Source organism: Chrysoperla carnea, chromosome 3 (genome assembly GCF_905475395.1).
Source record: "Chrysoperla carnea chromosome 3, inChrCarn1.1, whole genome shotgun sequence".
Lineage (NCBI taxonomy): Eukaryota > Metazoa > Arthropoda > Insecta > Neuroptera > Chrysopidae > Chrysoperla > Chrysoperla carnea.
This window is the reverse complement of record NC_058339.1, coordinates 93680757-93703899: the sequence shown is the minus strand read 5'-3', so window position 1 is coordinate 93703899 and position 23143 is coordinate 93680757. Positions and strand designations below refer to the sequence as shown.

Here is a 23143-nt window from a genome sequence, read left to right as displayed (position 1 = left end):
ACTCATGGCAGCGCCACCGCTTGACGGATTGGAATACCTTCTCTTTATATTATCTTATCATACACAACATGCATATACATATACACATTTTATATATCTTACCTTCACTAATTTACATTATTATCATATGATATTATCTATCTCTCTCTCTCTTTAAAATACTAACTCTTAATTTGTATGTGTATATGTTTACAACTACAAAGATAAAACAACCAAATTGTTCTTTTTATAAAGTGTATATTAGACACAGTGTACATAGAAAAGGACTGTGTTATTAAATTGTAATTAAGCTATCCTTTATTATTTACACTTAGTACAATACACAGGTCATAATGACAAAAAGAACATACTTTATGTATTATATGTATGTAGTCGTACTGTACGTCACCAATCGCTTAAGTTTATGGTATTGACGTTTTCTGAACAGAACTCAACTGAGAACAGACAACAAACAATAAACATTACCACATATGATACAATATTTTTTGTTTGTTCATTCATTGTTGATCATTAATTATTATTAAAAAATTTATTTATTTTTAAAAAAAATCAAGTACTTTTTATAAGATTCATTAAATACATAAAGTATTAGCCATGAAATGTATTAAAATAAATTATTAAAAATTAATATTAATAATAATACTTTTTTAAATATAGAATGTTAATTATATATATTTATAATTAAATCATTTTTAAATATATAATTATATATGCCATCTATTGGTATTTATATTAAACTAATATAATATAAATAAATGATAATGCGCGAATATACAATATTTCTTTATTAAAAATATAACACATGCGTGTTTTATCTTAATCACATAATATGTGATTATGGCTTGTACGTTGTACGTATAGGGAGTTACAAAAATACGCAACGAACTATGCTGCATCGGATAGAAGGTGTATTTTCATGAAGACGCTTGACGCTGGGTTTGAGCGTCAAATTATATCACGTGGTTGGTTTAGCCCGTGGTGCTATCTGGGTGAAAAAAAAATTACAGCTGCGTTACTCATTGACCTACGTTACTCATTTACGTACTCGACCTCACGTTTTATGTCCTGCGCACGCTATGAAAATTTCAGCTTGATATCTTTTTTCGTTTTTGAGTTATCGTGCTGACAGACAGACGGATAGGTAACCAAAAATGGACTAATTAGGTGATTTTATGAAAACCTATACCAAAATTTTGTTGGTAGCATCAATATTTTTAAGCGTTACAAACTTGGAATTAAACTTAATATACTTTGATATATTTCATAATCTTGAACATTTAACTATAACAAAATTCAAGAAATAATTTATTTCGTTGAACAGTTTTTAATGAAAATTATTTTCATTTGAAAACGGGGTGACAGTATACTGAATAAACTTCATACCTTATTGTGGTCACAATGCATACTAGAACGCACCCTAAATAGAGTTGAACATTTGCTTGTTAAAGTTGTTTTATTTTAAAAGATGTTGTTTTTTTTATTTGAACAGTATAAAATATGAAAATGAAAAACTACAAAGATTGAATTAATTGAGAGTTGTGATAATAATAATCTTTTATATTTAAATATTTGTAACTCTGTAAATATGTTTTAAATTTAACCGCCAAATATTTTAATTTTTTTTTAACATTGCTGACCTCTAGCGTTTAAACACTCACACAACTAGAAAATCAGTGAATACCAACTACAATAAATAAAACAATTCTTTTCATTTATTCTCCCAGTGGCATCGCATACGTGAGTATCATGTTTTGAATCAAAATCTATTTTTATTAAATCAATCAATTAATATTTATTTAAAATCGAATTGAATTTACAATATTCAATATTTATTAAACATATTTAATAAGTATTTATGTCATAAAATAGTTTCAATATGATAAAAATGTGACATATTTTAAAACTTTGATAATCGGTGTATTACATGTGTTGTGTGATTTAAGAGACACGTATTGAGCTTAATTTTATTTTGTTTTAGGTTACGTCGTAGCTCCAAGATAACGTTAAAATGTCGGGAGGTCTGGAAGTGTTAAGTCTCAAAGAAGACGATGTGACGAAAATGCTTGCAGCATGTACTCATTTGGGTACTGATAATATTAATTTCCAAATGGAACAGTAAGTTCATATTTTAATACATAAATAACAGTATAGGTCATCTGGTAGTTTTACCTGGAGCGTTTTCCAGGACTTTTGAAGATGATTATGTAGATTATTGTATTTGTTTTTTTATAGATATGTGTACAAACGGAGATCGGATGGTGTTCACATAATCAATTTACGTCGAACATGGGAGAAATTATTACTCGCAGCTCGTGCAATCGTTGCCATTGAACATCCCGCTGAAGTGTTCGTAATATCTTCAAGACCACATGGACAACGTGCTGTATTGAAATTTGCATCGTACACTGGTGCAACACCGATTGCCGGACGATTTACCCCTGGTAAGTTTTTTAAGAATTAACTTAAAATTTAAGTTTTTGGCAAGAAAGCGTGTGTATTTTTCCGAAATAAATTTTTGATGGCTTTTTATTAGTAAAATCAATATTTTGAAGGGCTTTTTCAAAAATAGTAGAATACCCTATTGTACTAATTCGAAAACTATTAATTTTCGTAAATAAAATGATGACAAATTAATCTAAGGAACCACTGAATTAATAAATCATGATTACAATTTATAATAAGACTGAATTATTTAAATAATAAGTATTAGTAGAACATTAAAATCATATAAATATTTTAATTTTGATTTTTGTTTTGGTTTTTAGGTGCATTTACAAATCAAATTCAAGCAGCATTCCGTGAACCAAGATTATTGATTGTAACAGATCCAATAACTGATCATCAACCAATCACAGAAGCATCATATGTTAATATTCCAGTAATTGCGTTCTGTAATACAGACAGTCCGTTACGTTTCGTTGATATTTCGATTCCATGCAACACCAAATCAACATATTCAATTGGTTTAATGTGGTGGTTGTTGGCACGTGAGGTTAGTTCTAAGTCTTTTTTTTAATTTTTTTATTTCCTGGTGCTCCCCTAAATATTATATGCAGGATGTTTGATCATTTGATGACTATCTTAAAATGGAGGTCCTATACTAGAGCTAATTTGTAGGTAGCTTCAACGAGTGGTCTTGTGAAACATTCTCGAAAAACGCAAAAACAATTCTAGAAAATACTTGAAATTTTAAATTCTTCCAATTTATGAAAAATAATGCAAACACCACTATTTATACATGATATTTCAACAATTAACTCAGTCAATTAATTATTTAACGCTATGTGTCGATGATCTTCCAAATCGGCTTAGTTTGGAAAAGGCTTTCAGGAAAAAGGTAATTTAATGGAGAGTGTTAAAACCCTACGGAACCCTTAAATGCTAGTTTAGGGTTCCGTAGCCGAAAAATTTGTCGGGGATTAAATTTTGTAAATTTCACTTGTTAATAAAAATTAGCAGCGTTTAGAAGCAAATGGACAGTCTAGATAGAATCTAAGATGAAGAAAATTGGTTGAATTGATCAAATTAAATTAAATAAAAATAAAATGATGAATTTGAAACCGTTCCATATTTATTTATTGATTATTCAAATAAATAATATGATATTATTAATTTTTCCACCTGATTGAAATGTATTTAATTAATAATTACATATCAATAATTAATTAAAATTAACTAATTAAATTAAATTAAATTTGTTAAAAGGTATTAAGATTACGTGGTTCAATTCCACGTGAAACCAAATGGGATGTAGTTGTAGATTTATTCTTCTATCGTGATCCGGATGAGGCAGAGAAAGAAGAACAAGCTGGCAAAGAGTTGGTACCACACAAACAAGAAGTACCTGCACACGATATCACTGAATCATGGGCTGGTGATGGTGATGTTACTACACAGAACTGGTCTGAAGAAGTAGCTGCCGTGGCTGGTGGTGATGCAGCTGTCACTGTAGCACCAGGTGGTGCTCCAGCACCTGGTGCTGGTATTCCAGCAGCTAGTGAAGATTGGGCCAGTCAAGTGGAATGGCCATCAAATGCTGGTGGTGCGGCTGCTGCTACACAACCAAATTGGGCATCATCTGATGTGAGTTGGTAATCATTTTGAGAGCGGAATACAAATGTTTTATTTTGTAAAATAAAAACAAATAAAAATTATTAAAAATTATCTATTTTTTTTATTTTTTTTTTAAGTGGTTTGAGCAACAAGCCCCTTTATCGCAATAAACACAGGTTTGGGGCCTCTTGTGGGGCAAAATTTTGAATTATTTCATTTTACAAATGTGATTTTTAACATAGTACCTCATGGAAGAATAATAATGTTAATTCTACAAAAATAAATCTGCGATTGAGCTGCAAAAATGTTTTTATCAAGAAGAAAATTTATCACAGGTTCTGTTTATGCAAAATACATTACCTTACGTCGCTTTCCAAAAAGAAAACATAAAAATACATTAGATTTTGGATATTTTTCGATATTTTTATAGCATTTTCTTACATTAACGTCATACAAATTGCCTAGTTTACTAATTGATAAGCCATGTGACAACTGAACCACTTTAATTAATATATTCCTCCAAATTTAATTAGACTGCGTTTATTTGAAACACTAATTTATTTTTTGGTACACCAGCTCGAGGTGCATGACTAATGAACTTTAGGCGGGAGGGGGCATATAATTATGTTGGATCTAACAAAGCTAATGAGATTTTGATATTATATATAAAATATAAGAATCTGATGTTTGGGGGGTGTAAACATCATATCGTTCTTAAAAAGTGATATAACGTTCATTTAAAAAGGCTCTTGGTACGTAATCATTTTGTTTTGAAGTATATTGTCAATTACTACAGAAAACCAATATGGTCTTACGTATTAAAAATATTATTTCAGCTTGAATCGATTCAGGCACTGAAATGAGTTAATTGAACACAATTCTCTCTTGTTTAAAAATCCCAACTATTTCTTCAGCTTATCTACGGAATTATGAACAATAATAAACTTCTCCTGCAGTGGATTAAATTAGCCGTAGAAAGTTGTTAAAAAAGCTATTCAATTAGAAAAACAAATGACAGTAGACAAAATTAAGAAAAAAGGTACCCCCATATTCTTTTCAATCAAAACTGGTTTTCTTTTAAAATTTAATTATTCTTATAAAATAATATAATTGTTGTGTTCTAATAAAAATGTTCAAAAATTGAAGTTTTTTTAATTTAAATATTTTATATAATATGAATATCACAAAAGAAATAATTCCATTTGGTACTAAAAGGTGGTAATCCATGTTGCAAAATTAAAATGTTCCATTCGGTACTCATAGGTGGCAGTACACGTAACAAAAATAAATAGTTAATTTTGATACTAATAGGTGGCAGTACATGCAACAAAATAAAATAGTTCAGTTTGATACTAATGGGTGGCAGTAACAAAATAAAATAGTTCGGATTGATACCAATAGGTGGCAGTACACGCAACAAAATAAAATAGTTCGATTTGATACTAATAGGTGGCAGAACACGTAACATAATAAAATAGTTCGGTTTGATACCAATAGGTGGCAATACATGCTACAAAATAAAATAGTTCGATTTGATACTAATAGGTGGCAGTACACGTAACATAATAAAATAATTTGGTTTGGTACTCATAGGTGACACTACATACATCAAAATAACAAAATTAATAGTTCCATTCGGTACTCATAGGTGGCAGTACACGTAACAAAAATAAATAGTTAATTTTGATACTAATAGGTGGCAGTACATGCAACAAAATAAAATAGTTCAGTTTGATACTAATGGGTGGCAGTAACAAAATAAAATAGTTCGGATTGATACCAATAGGTGGCAGTACACGCTACAAAATAAAATAGTTCGATTTGATACTAATAGGTGGCAGAACACGTAACATAATAAAATAGTTCGGTTTGATACCAATAGGTGGCAATACATGCTACAAAATAAAATAGTTCGATTTGATACTAATAGGTGGCAGTACACGTAACATAATAAAATAATTTGGTTTGGTACTCATAGGTGACACTACATACATCAAAATAACAAAATTAATAGTTCCATTCGGTACTCATAGGTGGCAGTACACGTAACAAAAATAAATAGTTAATTTTGATACTAATAGGTGGCAGTACATGCAACAAAATAAAATAGTTCAGTTTGATACTAATGGGTGGCAGTAACAAAATAAAATAGTTCGGATTGATACCAATAGGTGGCAGTACACGCTACAAAATAAAATAGTTCGATTTGATACTAATAGGTGGCAGAACACGTAACATAATAAAATAGTTCGGTTTGATACCAATAGGTGGCAATACATGCTACAAAATAAAATAGTTCGATTTGATACTAATAGGTGGCAGTACACGTAACATAATAAAATAATTTGGTTTGGTACTCATAGGTGACACTACATACATCAAAATAACAAAATTAATAGTTCCATTCGGTGATCATAGGTGACACTACATACAACAAAATTATTCATTTACCTAATTTATATTAAATATGTGTTTTTTTAATTTTCCTTTATTTCAATATCAAGTTTTTTTTTAATTAAGAAAGAAATATGTTTTCAGAAAGCGTGAAACTTTTACTTTTTATTTTAACTTGACAATATAAGACGAAAAGTAAGAATAAAAATTTTCGATATCTGGAGTAATATTTAGAATTTCGAAAATTGAAAATTTTGTTTTATTATTTAACTTTCGGTAATTCAGAAACCAAGGCAGATAACGAAAAATTTTTCTACATCGTCACTGAGTGACCTTATGCGACAAAGTTATTTGTTGTTAGTTATTAATACATAATTAGCTTTATGAATTATTATTATCATTATAAAATCTTCTCTGCCCCTATCATTCAAGAAATCATTAAATTATTTGTTTATATTGTTTATATTCTTAGCAGTAAGTAAAATCACGTTTGGAGAACCTTAAAGTGGTACGGCTGTCACGTGGCTACTCAACTACGATATGTGTATGACGTAAATGTAAGAAAATGCTCTTAATATATCGTGAACTAGGCAATTTGTTATGATATGAACGTAAAAAAATGCTCTAAAAATATCGAAAAACGCCAAAAACCACATAAAACATAAAATTCTAACAAGGAAGTTCCTTTACAGTTTTCGGATGCGATAATGTGCTATTATCGATATGGATATTCGTTAATTATCGATTTGGGAAATTAAGTATCATCTAATATTAGTAATTAGTAATAATTTACATTTTTATAACTAGCAAATCCGGCTATCATCATGAATTAAAATAAAAAATAAAAAACAGTTTTAAAAAATTGACACTTTGTAATTACAATTACATTGTGTATAAATTAATAACAATCTTACATTCTTAGATTTATAATTATTTCAACAAACCACTAAAAATGATTACAATCTAACTCTAATAATTAATTATTTTTTTTAAAATAATTGATTATAAATATAATTACAAATTCATGCGATTTGATGCATTTTTGTTATTTTTGTTGCAATGTTTGGGTCATTAAATATTAACAATATTAAATATTTATACATAAATTTATTCAAATAGTATCCAAAGTTCACTAAAAAATGTATTTTATTTGAGATAGTGGGCAAGTGCATCGAGTGAGTGCTTGAAGAAGGAACTCATTAATTATAAGTTATTAATTATAATTAAACAGTTTGATAAGTTCTGTTGTTGATGTTGAATGAGATAAGACAGACGTACATACTTTAGTAGTGGCAATGTTTTATTAAAAAGTGATTTATTTTTATAAAACAATTATAATCATGAATCCATTACAATTATTTTTAATAACATGCGTTACCTTGCTAACATTAAAATTATTGGATATTTGGTGGAAATATGCACGCATGCATTGGTCCAAACGAATTAGGAAACATGTTCAAAATATACCGGGACCATCACAAATACCAATTATAGGTAGTATGCATCATATTGCTGGCTCACCTGGTAAGTATCAAGTCTATTATACACATTTTTTAAATACACACGCGCTTGTAGCTTTGATCTCAATCTTATACCTAGCAAGTTTTTTTCTGCCGTAACCTTAGCTTGCTTATTCCTTTATCAAATTCCATCATTCACCCCTCATTTTCAAGCTTATTTTGTCTAGGTGACGAAAAATATACTCACGGTCTAAATATGTACCGCTTAGGAAAAAACACGCTAGACAAATGATATTTATTTAAAATGATATAGTTTCAAACTTAAAATTAAATTAAATTTTATATAAGAAATCACGTATTTTTTTTTATTTTGTTAAAATTATTGAAAATCGATATAAAAAACATGATATATTGGAGAAATCTCAAAAAAACGACTTATTTTGAAAGTACCAAGTGTCTCCATCCATATAAGGGATGCACGAGCTGACTAGATTAAGGGTTGAAACTATTTTTATCTTACTTTTAACTTTGATGACGAATTTTATTACAAATTCGTGTATGTAGACGAAAAATAAGAATAAAACTTTTCGATATCTGCCTTGGTTTTCGAAATATCCAAAGCTGAATAATTATAGAAAATTGAATCGGACATCGATAAATTTTATTCTTACTTTTCGTCTTATATTGACAAGTTATAAATAACATAATTCACCATCAAAATTAAAAAGATATATTTTTTAAAATTGTATTCGAATACGTTCGATAAATGGTCTTTTGGAAATTCGAATTTGTAACAAATTTTGAAAAATTCTGCTTTATAATATGTATCGTTGTTATAAATGATATTTAGGGGAATAAAAGTTGTATATTAAGTTGAGAAAAGTCTAGCAAAACTTAATCATTCTAAATAAAATAAAGTTTTGTACTTAAAATAGACACGATTAAAAATAAACGAACATTAATTAAACAAATGTTATCTACATCTAATTTTTTTATAAAAACTAAAAGTCATTCTATTCTGATTCAAATGTGCAAACTAATTGTTTTTGTTAATTAAGAGATTAAATTCAATCAGATATTCAAAATTTTAATCGAATTTTAATATTAAGAATTTTTAAATTAAGCGTTTTCATATACCTAGATTTTTATTTTTTATGCAAACTTAACTCGCTATTTACTTTTTTTGAAGAATTACTTTGAGTTCAAACATGAAGAGTAGAATTGTGGATCAAGAGAATCATTTTAAATAGTACCTTCCACCACAAGATGCAAGAAAAGTTAAAATTACGTTTTTTAAAAATAAACAATTTTTATCTTAAACATTTTTCTTATAATAATCATAATTATTATGGATTCGCTATAATTTTGACATATTAATTTATTTCTGTATATTTAAGATATTTAATCAATTAATTCTGTAAGATGTTACTTTCATTTGTTATACTTTTTTTTTTTGTATTTTATACAATAATTTAATTTTCCGTATTACCATTTTTAATAGAATTGTTTTCGATAAAAATGTATTACAAATTGAAATAATTAGTGTTATTAAAGCTAATTTACCTAATCGTTTGAAAAATTTACTTCCCTCTTTGACAAGGCTGGAAAATTTATGGCTTTTTTTAATACAAAGTATTAAAAAGTTGCTAAATGTTATAATTATTAAATGCTGTTACTTGTTTTTTTTATTGAATGAGCCTAAGGGCACATTTTTGTTAGACTATAAACTATCAGATTATATTTATTTTGATTTTTTAAACGTTTGAAGGTCTGCCTCATTTCAAAATACAAACTTTATTTTTATTTACGTGTTGGACAGGTATTAATTAATCTGCTCACTAAATATTGTTTACTCAATATCGAATAGTTGATATATAATTGAATTTAAATTTTAATATAATAATAAGTGTATTAGGCAAACATGTTTCGAATGTAATTAAGAAGTAATAACAAATACTTCAAAACTATTTTTATATGAACTATTTTTAAAACATGTTCTTCTAATACTAATAATCACGTAGCCGAGCTAGTTTATTTATTATATATAAGCTGTTTTAGAATATCTTGGAACGCATTGTCTGATAATTTGAAAAGACGCAGGTCACTTATAACAGTAGCCATAGTATGTATATAGTTATATGTAAATTAAAGTTTAACGATTTAATTTTTATAGAAATCATTTGGCTTAAATTAAGAAAATTATGTGTACAATATCCAAAGATTTTCAAACTTTGGGGCTTGAATCGTGTCTCAGTGTTCTTATTGGATCCTGAATATGTGGAGGCAATATTAACGGATAATAAAAACTTAATGAAGAGTGAAGCGTACGACATGTTGACTGTATGGTTGGGAGAAGGACTTCTTACCAGTACTGGCAAGTATACCAATCTTACTTAACCCGTAATTGGTATTTTCCAAAATAAGAGCCGAAGCAGATTGACTTCGTTTTTCAATGCAATTTTTTTAATGTTTCTAGGAGATAAATGGAGAACAAGACGAAAAATTCTAACACCTGCATTTCATTTTAATATTTTAAAAGGATTTATCCCAATATTTGAAGGTCAAAGTGAACACTCAATGGAGGACATTGATAAAGAATGCCCCAAGTCTGAATCGAATGTGATACCAATCATTGTAAAGCATTCTTTATATTCTTTATGTGGTTTGTATACTTTTGTAAAGTTGGCTGTAATGGCTTAATGGCTTGGGAATTAGAATCACACTAAGCAATTAATAATAATATATATTCTAGACTAGACACACGCAGCATATCTCACATGCGTACGTGTCGATTTCTACCAGTTTGCTTACCATGGCAGCTTTAAAATAAAATTTTTGTTTGTAGAAACCACAATGGGCTTAAATATTGAATCGGAACAGAAAGGAATTCAAACATATAAGAGCAACATTCATGAGTAAGTAAAGTTCACTCTTAGTATCTTTAGTTCTCCGTGTTCAATCACCAATTGAGTCATTTTACATTTTCAAAAAATATTTCTGAATTAAATTTTTGGTTTGATATAGATTTGGTGATATATTTACGGATCGCATGGCAAAACCATGGTTCTATTCCGAAATAACTTATGCATTTACCCCACAACGTTGGCGATTATACACGATTATCAAATCGTTACGAACATTTACAAGTAATGTGATCAAAGAACGTCTAACAAATTGGGATTTAACACAAGTCCAACATACAAAAAATTTGGATACCGGCAAATATAAATTACCAATGATGGACTTGTTGATCAAACAAATGAAACTGGATAATAGTTTATCGTACGAAGATATTCGAGAAGAAGTCGATACTTTTATGTTTGAAGTAAGCTTATCATTTCTATAAAATTGTTATTTTCTAAGATGAAAACCACAACATTCTTGGAGACCATATACATTCTAGTTAGACAGTATATTACTTTCATACAAACAACTCATGCGTTTGTGTCAACTTCACCACTCAACTCCGTACGGTAGTTGTACCACATTCGTGGCTCCTTTTGCCATATTTGATCTCGCGATGAGGTTGAGAGACATATATGCTAAAAGTGAACTATATTAATTCTGCGCTGCCTGACTCTTTTACTTCTGTGCACTTAATTTTGGGAAGAATTGCCTTAAAAAGAACAGATCTTAATTGAAATTTATTTGTTTTTAGGGACACGATACCACATCGATGGGTTTATCTTTGTTTTTAATGCTCCTAGCAAATCATCCTGAAATACAAGTAAGTGTGGCTATGCAAAAGTTAAAGTTTTTGTTTTCAAAAATTGCAAACAAAAATTCCTTTGTTTGTAACTTTTAGAGAATTCCAAAAACAACTTGCGAAATAAATCATTCAAGTCTCTAATTTTATTTTAGAACAAAATTTATGAAGAAATGAAGACAATTTTTGGTGATTCCAAAAGACAAGCAACCTACGATGACTTAATGGAAATGACATATCTTGAACGTTGTATTAAAGAAAGCCTTCGACTGTATCCTGCTGTTCCAGTGGTTGGGCGAACGCTTACAGAAGATTTGGTACTTAGTAAGTAAAGTCGAGCTACTTGTAAACCATGAAAAATGGCAAATAAGAGCGAGCGAAGGTATCCAGAAATTTTAAGTCTAATTAATTTCATATATTCCAGAGGATTACGTTTTACCTGCAGGAATTTATGTATATGTATTAATATATGATTTACATCGTAATCCAAATTATTGGCCAAATCCAAATAAATTTGATCCCGATAGATTTTTACCAGAAAATTCGGTGAAGCGAAATCCTTTCACGTATGTTCCATTTAGTGCTGGTCCAAGAAATTGTATTGGTAAATATATTTTTTTTCTTAAAATTACAAAGCGAAAATTAGTAACTTCTCCGCTGGGCTTCTAGGTCAGCTTACATGATATCTGGATCCCACTGTTTTAAAAATTACTAAAAATATTTTTTTTAATACACATTTTTTTTAGGTCAAAAATTTGCTATATTAGAAATGAAATCATTTGTTTCGAAAATAATCCAAGAATATATTTTAGAACCAGTCGATACTCCACAAACTGTTTCACTTAAAACAGATGTAGTGATTCGTCCCTCTAAGCCGGTGCGCGTTAAGTTTCGTAAACGACTATGATGGTATTTTTATTAAAAATTTTGTAGGCAAATTTAAAATTTTATTAAAATAATTGTACCAAATAAAAAATATTACCAAAAATAGGTCTTGTATGTTTATTTTCATTTTTGTTTAAAGATAAGTTCTTGGTTCTTCACTTTCAGTGTCCAAAATTTATTTAGATTTATTAAAATTTAAAAAATAGCCTTTCTGTGAAAATTCTATTTAAGTAAACATTTGAAATTTTAAAGTTGGAGTGACTAGAGACGAAAGGGTGAAACCTAAAATTCTCTAGGTACCACGTTTTAACTTCCCTCGATCTCTAAATCGAAGTGTTTTCACTAAAAACAGTAATCCCATCAGGTCAAGAGTTATTAAGAGTGGATACCTTTGAAATAAACACACTGTATAAAAAAAGTTACAGAAGATTTCAAATAATTTGGGATAAAAAGGACAAAAAAATAGTAATAAATAAACTGAGCTGAGAAACATATATTTGAAAATAAATATATAAAAAAAAAAAAATAGGAAAAACATTTATATTAATTTAATATAAAAATATTTAGGTTTTTAAAATCAATTTAATCTAAACATAATTATTAATAATACTTAGTAAAGGTTTATTTCTTAGCTAAACCTATTATTATCTAATTTTTTAGATTTTATTCTAATTTTATTAAAATATCAATTTATATTTATACAGATATTAAAACATTTTATGAAATATAAGCAAAATATTCATTAAGGTAGTTCCAGCATGAAATCACTTTTCGACAGATTTGGCCGAATTTTTTTTCTCGGGTTTATAATAGCTTTATTTATGAATTCCTAAAATTTCATAATTTTTGGCCGTTTAGATCGCGAGATATTTAAAGACAAAGTTCGCGATTTTGAGGGTCATGTCCCATTTAAAGCATGTAAAATGTCCGGTCTCTCCAACTATTTTTTATGATATTATTATATATTGAAGAAAAAGTAGAAAAAAATGTTTATACAATAAAATTCTAAAAAAAAAAATTTAGAAATTAATTTTCACTTTCGAGATATTAATTTTGACGTAAATTGATCGAAATTGGGACGTTGGCATAATTATTTCCCATTTTAAACGGTCAAAATTTCTGAAACTTTGGGAATTAATAGTAAGCATTATTAAATTCTTAAATTTAATTTTTCGTTAAATTATGTCGAAAAAAATTTTAACCATAGCTTTAGCATAGGAACTGCAGATACCATGCTGGAAATACCTTAAGCAAGGTTTGGGTCTTTAATAAGGTATGTTTTTCACAAACAACAAAAAGAAAATATATATTATAATCATTTTCTTGCTTATAATTCTAAGTAACTTCGGAAGATGGGGCCTTTAAAAGTTTTAACATGAGTAAAAATCTCAATAACAATGATTTGTTTTTTCGCTACCGTTTATTTTACTTTTTACACTTTCTAAATACTGCAATTTACTTTTTCCGGTATTTTCCTAGCTTGGAAAAAAATATCTACCGTCTAGTGAATTTTATTATGAATCCGACTGTGAAAATGAGTCTATACGCCAAGAATCCATCTAGGAGTATTTTTGAGATCATAACGCCTGGTTTAATTTTGAATTTTAGATGTCAGCCACTTCGATTTTCGTTGCGAATTACGATAATAGTATAGGCTTCAATCCTTTTACATAATAAAGAGATGGTTCGATCGGTAAAAGAGAAAAACCTTAAAATTATTGATTAATATGAATATATATAAATATACAGAATGTTATAAACATAAAAAGGGTTTGAATCACTGATGAGTTTTAATCTCGGACATCAGATGTCAGCTACTTCAATTTTCGTTACATAGTAAAAAGATGGTTTAATCAATCGGTTAAAGAGAATAACTTTAAAATTATTGATTAATATGACAATATAAAATATACAGAATATTGTAAACATGAAAGGGTTTGAGTCTCTGATAAATAGTTTAAACTCTGAACGTGTGAGGAGCTCAAAACGTTTGGCAAATATTCAAATCATTAGTTTTTTTAACTTCACAAAAATCATGAAAGTGATTCAAATTTTGGAGTCACATGTGACGCCAAAGCCGTTTTCTAAATCTGCGTTTGCTGTTGACATAAAAATACTCAATTAAATAATTAAATTATTTATCTAAATTGAACATTTTATTCGACAATATCATCCGTTGTATTATTGCTTGTAGTAATATTTGTTGGAACAAGTTCAAATATTTTATTATCACTGGTTATTTGTATTGTTGCAGTTTTGGCTGCCTGACATTTTTGTTCACAATATTCAACAATTGTGTAGCCAACAATGCCAATAAATAATAAACCCATTATTAAATATATTTTAATGGAAGTACATAAATATGCACTTAACAAGTAACCGGAAACACTTCCAACCGATTCCCAAAAACGGAAGTTACTATAGGAAGCTTCTTCGTTTCCTGGATATAAAATTCCACTTAAAGCTGTAACAAATAAACAAAAATTTTTTGTTTTAAACCGAATATGGTTTCAAAGAGTATACATCTCGAATGTTTCGAAAAATAATGATCAAATATTCTGTAGGTCACTTACCATTAATTGTAATCAATAGAATTGCATCACCAACGCCCCAACATGTAGCAACGATAAAGAATATCAGTCTATCGGTTGGATGTGGCTTCCAGATTGCTAATGTAACCAAAATGGACACATGAATTGTTGTACCAATGGCAATCATTGGACCACGTCCAATCATCTTCGTACAAGCACCCGTGCAAGTGGCTGCTACAGCATTTGAGATTCCATACAACATCATTACGAATCCAATATTACTGATACCCCAACCGCATGACACGAACGACTGGAACGGAGCAAAAGAAAGACCAATTATTGAAATTTATTTCTGAAAAGTTTAAGTAGAAATTTTTTTCATATGGTATACAGGGTGGAACTATTTGGATATCATGTTCTGACATCAAATTGGATCTATATCTCGGAGTTGTTTAATTTAGATTCTAAAAGGTAAGAGATATGGATCCAATTTGATGTCAGAACATGATACCTAAATATAGTTTAAAATGTTCCACCCTGTATATCACTAAGATATTATTTATAAATATGTTTGGTATGATTACAAATATGTTGACAAGTAAAAACTATCTTCAAAAGAAAAACATGAATTTTCCATGTCATACAAAATTTATGTAGGCAAGGAGTGAAAATAGTTTATCACATAACACGAACCAGTGTCTGCCGTAGTATTTGACAGTTATTTCAGAACGGTTGGAACGGTTGCAAAGCTTATGTCTATCAACTTTTCTTTCATGAATATTTGTATAGCTGGCAAAATTTTTCATTGATTGTTCAGCTTGAGGAAATGCCAAGACAACATGATCTTTTCTAAGAAAAAGAATTACTCGACTATTAGGAAAAAAGAGAAAATATCGTTTGAGAATTGTTTTACAACTTAATCTTCCTACTGTTTAGAAATGGTTATCGAACGACCCGCTTGGCGCCAGACCTAATACAAAACACTACCACATAACACTGGCAAAATATAAAATACTTGATCTTCCCTAATTCTGTTACTGCCATCAAATTTACAGCAGTATTGGATGATTTATCACTGAACACTCTAAATGGGTAAACTTATAGTTACTTTGTAAAATTTGTAAAAAATACCAAGAAATGTTTCTTCGAAAAAAAAAATTGAGAACCACATAGTTACAATAGAATTATCCACGTATATATCTGACTCCCGATGGAGACAGGTGTTCCGTCAATACCGCCAAGAGACCTCTAAGATTAAGAAGCTTTCCACGGAACGATCATAACAGTTTTAGATGAGAATATTGTCCTGTTTCATACTTTTTAGAGCGTGATTTTGTATAGTAGTCGCGATTTTAGTATTTGGAAAATATGTAACAGAAAATTTAGGAAGCTTTCTGAACTTCACAGATAGATTTTAAAAGAAAATAAGTGAGAATAGATTTTCATAGATCACATTGTTTGTGAAAAGTAAATGTGTAAATTGTGTAGGTAGCATCACTTATCTAATATGATGCCATCATCCATGTCTAAGGAAAATGCATTTATTTATAAAAACTATATTAAATTATATTTGTGTGTTATGTATTATATGTATTCATCGTTCACCGGCTATAATAAGAAAATTGTGATGAAAAATCAAGTAGATTTCCATGTAAAAAATAAAAAATGTAATATGGATGATATGATATCAAATAAACACTTGACTATAGCACAGGTACCTGCAACCTACAACCTGCAACCTGGATAAGTTAAATTTATGTATCTTTATTCAAGTAATCTGATCATGCACTGTTTTCTGTGCGATAAATATTTAATACGTGCATTTGGCATACTCAATTAGATGTTTGTCATTGCATGGAAAATCCTGCAGAAAGAGAGAATTAATACTAAGATCGTAAAATTGCAACTCGTTTCAATCTTATCTATTCATTTCTCTATTCTGTTTTTCCTGTCTACGCGACACTATTCTTATTCTTTTATCAAATTCCATGATCTATCCCTCATTTTAAACCCTACAGTGCTGGGTAATGACTATTGTTTAACCGAGGCTACGAGGCGGGCATCTTGCCCCTCTTCAGTATGTCTTATTTATTAAAAAAGTAGGCGCTACATTTATAATATACGAAGAAACGATACGAACATAGTTCCTGCCAGGTATCCCACGACATCTTTCCTTTTTTCAATATTGGTAGCTCCAGAATACTTTCTCTTATATATTTTCTCTCTTTAATAATTGGTTTTCAAGCAGAGAATCAATTTTCATGTCAAAGTATTTTAAAAATTAATTTAATTTTTAAATGTTTTTAAATTTATTAAAAAACCAATTTTGGTAAAGAGACCTGAAGGGAAAAAAACTTAAAAATCGAAAATGGATATAAAGTTAACCATTAAAAAGAATGATGCTTTAGGGATTATGAAACAAAAAAAAGGAGCAACCAATTCTTTGTCAATATTAGAAACACGGAGAGATTTTTCTCTGGGAATCGAGTAAAAACTGACAAAAAATTGGGTCAATATAGGGAAACATTCCATTTCCTCATTGATCATTTTTTTTGGAAACGCTGAACTCTTTTAATATAAGAAATTTTCTTTTTTAAAGCTGGACAATTTTGGTTTAAAAATTTTTTCAAAAAAGAAAATCATTATATACGGAATATTTAATCAATTGATTCTATTATTAGTAGTTTTAATTCTTGTTGTACTTTTAACTGAGGGTAAATTTATAATTCTTCAATAAAACGACTTCCGTATTTTAACTAGAAGTTTTTCTCCGTGTACTCACGTAATAAAAAATCATTCAATTCATATATATATATGAAAAAAACTTTTTCCATATATTTTTCGATGTCTTTGATGCTTTCTAAGTTACAAGTTTCTCTTTCCGTTGCGGGTTGCCTATATAGTGGGTCGATATATAAATATAAAAATCAAGCGACATCGCAATTCCCTTACATAAATACATTTCCCTTCAACTTTGGATTTGAAAGGAAGGTTTGATGATTGTTCAAACAACGAATGTAGATATCTAACTACATTTAAAATTAGGATTCCGTAACAAAATGGTGTAAAATGGGCTTTTATTAGTGCATTAAGTGTCTGTATACATATTTGAAAAACATATAAGGAATATTATTACACATTCCTCCTCTGATCACTCTGTTATTGTAGAAATGTAGAAGATTACTGAATTAAGCGTATCAAGACGAATGAACAAGCTTTCACCAAATTTCGATCTGAGGAATACTTTTCGAGATTATTTAAAAAATCAATTTGATAAAAATCAATAAATTTATTCTATTTACAATAGTTCAAAAAAAAAATTTACTGTCAATCCACTTATAACTTGTATGGAACCCTCGATGTGTAAGTACTCACATCGACTCACGCTTGTATTATTTTTTGTCTTTACTTTTTGCTCGATTGAAAATAAAAGTAATCATTTTTAAGAAAAACTTTTATGGTCTTCTTATCGATTAAACATGATTAAATTTTTTTTAATATGTCAAAATACTCAAGCAGACCGGCTGACAGACGATAAAAAACTGATTAATCTTTTATTTTAGTTTTGGTCAGAAGTTTATGAAATATGGGATAAACAATTTAAGTGTGAGAATACAGTTGACTTCCTTTACATTTACAAGAGCTACACGGTAAGAAATGCATGGCGTTTATTACCATGATGGTATTATTACAATTTGCAAGATCCATAAAATGGCGTTGTTTACAGAACTGTTTAGTAAAACATCTTTGGCGTCACTTACATTAGACGTAATCTGTTTGAGAAGGGTATAAGTTGTGTTTTGAACTTACCGCATTAAAGTCAGCCGATAAAAATGCAATTTGTATTCCAATAAACATTGTTATTGGAAATAATAATAATTGATATGGTTTGAAGAGCTGTTTGACGGTCACTGCTAATAATTGGAGACCAGATAAACCAGTGGCACTGCCAACACGATTTTTATTGTATCTGCAAATTAAATAAAAAAACTGTTGAAAAAATAATTAAATAGTGTTATTCACTGAGTGGATTTTCACTGTTCCTGTTACATTCTGTACGTTGTATGAGGAAGTCTAAATAATTTTTTGATACATTTTTTTTTGGCGTTTCATCAATTTTGGACGTATATTTGTGTAATAAATTTTCGAGGAAATGAAATAAGATTATTAACTATTTTTATTTAGAAAAATTGCTGTAATCATATTTTAAGGAAAAAACAATTTATTTAAAAAATAAATAGATATTAGAAAAAATTCATCTTTTTTTATTAGAAAAAGAAAAAAAAAATGTTGATGTTGAGAGTCAGGCGCATCATGACAATGATTACGTGTACGGTTTTAGTATGGTCAGAGATTTCAATCTAATTACAAGCTTCACAAGCTTCAAGTTATGTGATCTTAGCCCTTCAGCACTCACGTTATAAGCATTTTCCTCAAGCTCGATTTTAAACATGAATAATTTTTATTTTCCAAATGGTAAATGTGGTTGAACTTTTTTTCTATCTTCATATAACTTTATCTATTTACGAATTATGAAATTTTCAGATTTTTTCAATCAATCTACAGTTTTAAAAAATGATTTTTATTCAAGTCATTCTAAAATTTTGAGATAAGGTGTAAGCAAAAAATATTAAATTCAGAAATTATCGGGCCTGTTTGTGTACTTTTATTAGTTTAATATAAGTCGTATTTAGTAAATAAAAAAATATATTGAAAGTATTTGTATGATTGTGGAAGTACACTATATATGTACAGTACCAGTATGTTGTATAGTTTTTTTGTGGCTAAAATATTATATTTGGCTAAATGGATGATAATTTGATCGTATCTCATAAAAATTCTATTCTCTTTTAATTTTATTCAATGACATTTTCTTTTGTATGAAAGTTTAAATGATAAATATCATTTTCTTTTATAGTTATTACAATAAAAAATGAAAGAAATGTTGGCTATCAAAAATGTACCTAAATGTATTATACTTCAAAAATTTAAAAAAACTTTCAAAATTAAATATTTATTGCCATCCATGATGGGCAAACTGATGTGACAGATATTTTGGTCAAATTTTGAGCTATCACACCGAGATATTTCGAATATAGAATTCAAAACGAACCAGTAAAAAACTGAAAGGAGTTAAAAGTTGCAATAAAATGGTCTATTACAAATTAATATCCATGTAAGTTCAAAATACTTGTAATTATTAAAATATAAAAAATATTTCTACCAGTATAAACCCTGGCACACCTTGTCCATATTGTATCTATCGTTAAATAGCATTGATTAATATGCGAAATTTCGAAATCCCTGTAAGTTCAGTTTTACTGTCACGGACTCATGAAAAATTTATAAAATATTTGTAAATGAATGTTGGAACTTTTTGAGAACCTACTTTGTTTAAGTGACCCAAATCAACAAAAAAATATAAAAATTCCTTTTTAAAAAATAGTTGAATATTTGAGGATAAATAAACATCTCACATTTCTCATCTAAATTTTTCTAAATTAATGCTTTAATTATACGAACCCATATGCCATGACGGTTCCGTTCATTCATATGGGTCCATGTGGATAGATAGTAGCCAGCTGCTAGCTATAGCATAGCGCATAAACGTTCCTACACAAGTCGAATATTATAAAAATATAAAAACCGAACTAAATTCGAATTGAATTCGATTGATGTGTGTGTTTGTGCTATGTTTGAGGAAGAATAAATTGATTTGGGCCAGTTATATTCTCCAGAGTTTTAAAGACAATCTCTGTGTTTGCCAAATCAGATGTTCTCAAACTATTGCACTGCTCCTTTATTCAAGTTTTGCTTTATTTTATGTTAAAATAATTTATTTTTTATAATAACTTTATTGTATGTCTCAAATGTATTCAATTCTCAAGAGCTACTTCCCAGGTTTTTCTTGTTCAGTCAGTCCCCCTATTTGGAAAAAAACTTTTTTGAGGGACACATTTCGTGACCATGAGTAATGGGTTCGTTATCAAAAACAAAAATCCAAAAAAGTTGCACACAAATTTGCTCCAAAAGGGGTGTTATAAGTTTGAACGCTATGCCTGTCTGTGCGATTAAAATTTTTTTTTTTTTAAAGATAATTTAATGGTGAGTGTTCTTAAATACGTTTCAAGTGCGTGTTAAGGGTTTAGTACCCGAAAAATTTCGCAAGGGCTTTTTAAATTTTATAAATTTCATTATTTGCGTTTTAATTCAATAAGGTTCTCATTTGAATCACTATAAAATTGATTGGCACAATGTTGAATGTGATATCACTGATATCACTTTCAAATTACTGATTTTTGTGTGGCATGGACTTAGAACAAACATTCTGAGAAGCACTGGCTTCAAAATATGAAGTGTAGTAAATATTAGATCGTATCCTGTGAGTGTTGAATGTTTCGTTGCTACTATAATGTAATATCAGCTACATTGTAATTTAGCTACATATGTGATATGCAAAACCAACCTATATGCTGTCAATTTAACTCGGCGTATGAAGTACTGCTAGTACTCTTGAAAGCGCTAGCGTTAGCTACATTTATAAGTGTGCATTTCGAAAATTGCTGATTTTAAAATGAGCTCAAAACAATTTATTTTTAAGTATTTAGCAATAAAAAATTTATTAAAAAATCAAAAATAAACTGAAAAGAAAAAAACGAGTCCAGCAGTTTTCATAGTTACTTCAACATTCGGAACCCATTAAAATCTATACCGGCTCGAATATTCCCGATAATGGATCCCGACTGTTTGAGTCGCTATCTAAATTGCTGGACTTGTTTTTTTCTTTTTAGTTTATATTTAACTTAATTTTTATTTAATTTTTAATTGTCATTACAATCTAACTAGCAAGATTATAATTCGACCGAATTAATTTGACTACGACATGTATTAAACTTGAAAATGTTTTCTACAAGTTTAATAATTTTATGTATTCATTCATGTAAGTGCCTTTAGGATTACTCCCATCCAGCTTGCGTTGCTTCATGTTCTATATGAGCTTCATAGTGAGTGAGTTAGAGCTATATTTGTAGCCAAAGCAGTGTAGGTACTTGAACGGGAGTACAGGGGGGTGCAACGGCAACGAACGGACCGGAAAGAGGCACTCAATCAAAGTTTAAATTTTATATATTATTAACTTTTTAGTTTTCAACTGATATATATACATATATGTCTGGTATCGCTGTATTATTGGCTCACTTATTCTCATTCTATTATCATTAATAGGCAGGGAGTCTATGTTTGAAAAATCTATTCAACAAATTGACAAGTGAAATTTACAAAATTTAAAAAAAACCCCGATAAATTACTCGAGTACGGACCCTAAACTCGCACTAGAAACATATCTGTGAATACTTTCGATTAAATTACCTTTTTCCTTTAAGTCTTTTATAAACTGAGCCGATTTTTTTTGAAGACAGACATTCACATATGGCGGCCAAACTTATAACACTCCTTTTTTTAGTTCGAGGGTTAAAAATGGCATTTGATCAAACTTTCTAAAATATCCTAACGCTTGATGTAACACTTCAAATTTCCGCTGAAGAGAAAAGTCTATCAAACAAAAATAAAAGAATGCGGTCGTGGAACACCCATTTATACAACTTTATTAGCTTACTTTTCTAAATCTGTATTATAATTCATTAAAAAAAAAAGAATCATAGCACTTTTGAAGTCACACACTCCTAGTCTATATAGCAATGTAATAAACATACTGTTTGTAATACAAGCTTGGCAATTAAGTTTCATTAATTCAGTAAAAATTTGTAATTTATAATTCAAAAATCATCTTACGTGGAAACAAAAGCAAACATAAATAAGAAAAAAGTGGCTAAAAGCAAAAAAATTAAAAAAAAATTAAAGAAGTAAATGAAATAATTGGGTTTGAAGAAAATTTTTTTTATTATTGCCAAATAAAAGTTACCTAAATGGTCTTTTAAATCAATTTTTGGCATAAATATCCCATCATTATATTTTTTCCGGAAATTTGGTACAAATACTCCACAATGCATTGATTTAAAGTTTCCAATGCTGTATCAATACTTTTGTTGATAGTTTTACATTAGATTGATTACATGGAATGTTAAAATGTTAAACAACGTTAAACGTTTTGGATT

At 28.8% G+C, this 23143-nt stretch overlaps 3 protein-coding genes across 3 annotated transcripts in view; 2 read left to right on the top strand and 1 right to left on the bottom strand.

Annotated features, from left to right (window-relative positions):
- Window positions 1–1654: 1654 nt before the first annotated feature.
- LOC123297002 (40S ribosomal protein SA) lies at window positions 1655–4164 on the top strand. The gene is made up of 5 exons (XM_044878751.1): window positions 1655–1737; window positions 1979–2115; window positions 2233–2441; window positions 2766–2992; window positions 3706–4164. Exons 2-5 carry the CDS (start codon window positions 2009–2011, stop codon window positions 4093–4095), a joined length of 933 nt encoding a protein of 310 aa, XP_044734686.1. The 5' UTR covers window positions 1655–1737; window positions 1979–2008; the 3' UTR covers window positions 4096–4164.
- A 3495-nt stretch (window positions 4165–7659) lies between these two features.
- On the top strand, window positions 7660–12567 carry LOC123296811 (cytochrome P450 4C1-like). The gene is made up of 9 exons (XM_044878467.1): window positions 7660–7971; window positions 10081–10281; window positions 10384–10569; window positions 10753–10822; window positions 10932–11232; window positions 11566–11634; window positions 11769–11937; window positions 12038–12217; window positions 12360–12567. The coding sequence occupies exons 1-9, from the start codon at window positions 7788–7790 to the stop codon at window positions 12518–12520; spliced, it is 1521 nt and encodes a 506-aa protein (XP_044734402.1). The 5' UTR covers window positions 7660–7787; the 3' UTR covers window positions 12521–12567.
- Window positions 12568–13703: 1136 nt separating this feature from the next.
- The window catches only part of LOC123295252 (UNC93-like protein), a 31349-nt gene continuing 21909 nt past the window's right edge, over window positions 13704–23143 (bottom strand). The window contains exons 5-7 of the mRNA XM_044876524.1: window positions 18840–18999; window positions 15072–15339; window positions 13704–14962 (exon numbers count right to left, since the gene is read on the bottom strand). Of these exons, the coding sequence (XP_044732459.1) occupies window positions 14655–14962; window positions 15072–15339; window positions 18840–18999 (736 nt within the window). The 3' untranslated portion in view covers window positions 13704–14654. The remainder of the gene's footprint in view (window positions 14963–15071; window positions 15340–18839; window positions 19000–23143) is intronic.

Excerpts from the sequence above, each read along its gene's own strand:
- LOC123296811 (XM_044878467.1), top strand. The coding sequence starts at position 7,788 with ATGAATCCATTACAATTATTTTTAATAACATGCGTTACCTTGCTAACA. Across the intron at positions 10,282-10,383 it reads AGGACTTCTTACCAGTACTG|GAGATAAATGGAGAACAAGA; the intron begins GCAAGTATACCA and ends TAATGTTTCTAG. Across the intron at positions 10,570-10,752 it reads TTCTTTATATTCTTTATGTG|AAACCACAATGGGCTTAAAT; the intron begins GTTTGTATACTT and ends TTTTGTTTGTAG.
- LOC123297002 (XM_044878751.1), top strand. The coding sequence starts at position 2,009 with ATGTCGGGAGGTCTGGAAGTGTTAAGTCTCAAAGAAGACGATGTGACG. Across the intron at positions 2,442-2,765 it reads TGCCGGACGATTTACCCCTG|GTGCATTTACAAATCAAATT; the intron begins GTAAGTTTTTTA and ends TTTGGTTTTTAG. Across the intron at positions 2,993-3,705 it reads GGTGGTTGTTGGCACGTGAG|GTATTAAGATTACGTGGTTC; the intron begins GTTAGTTCTAAG and ends ATTTGTTAAAAG.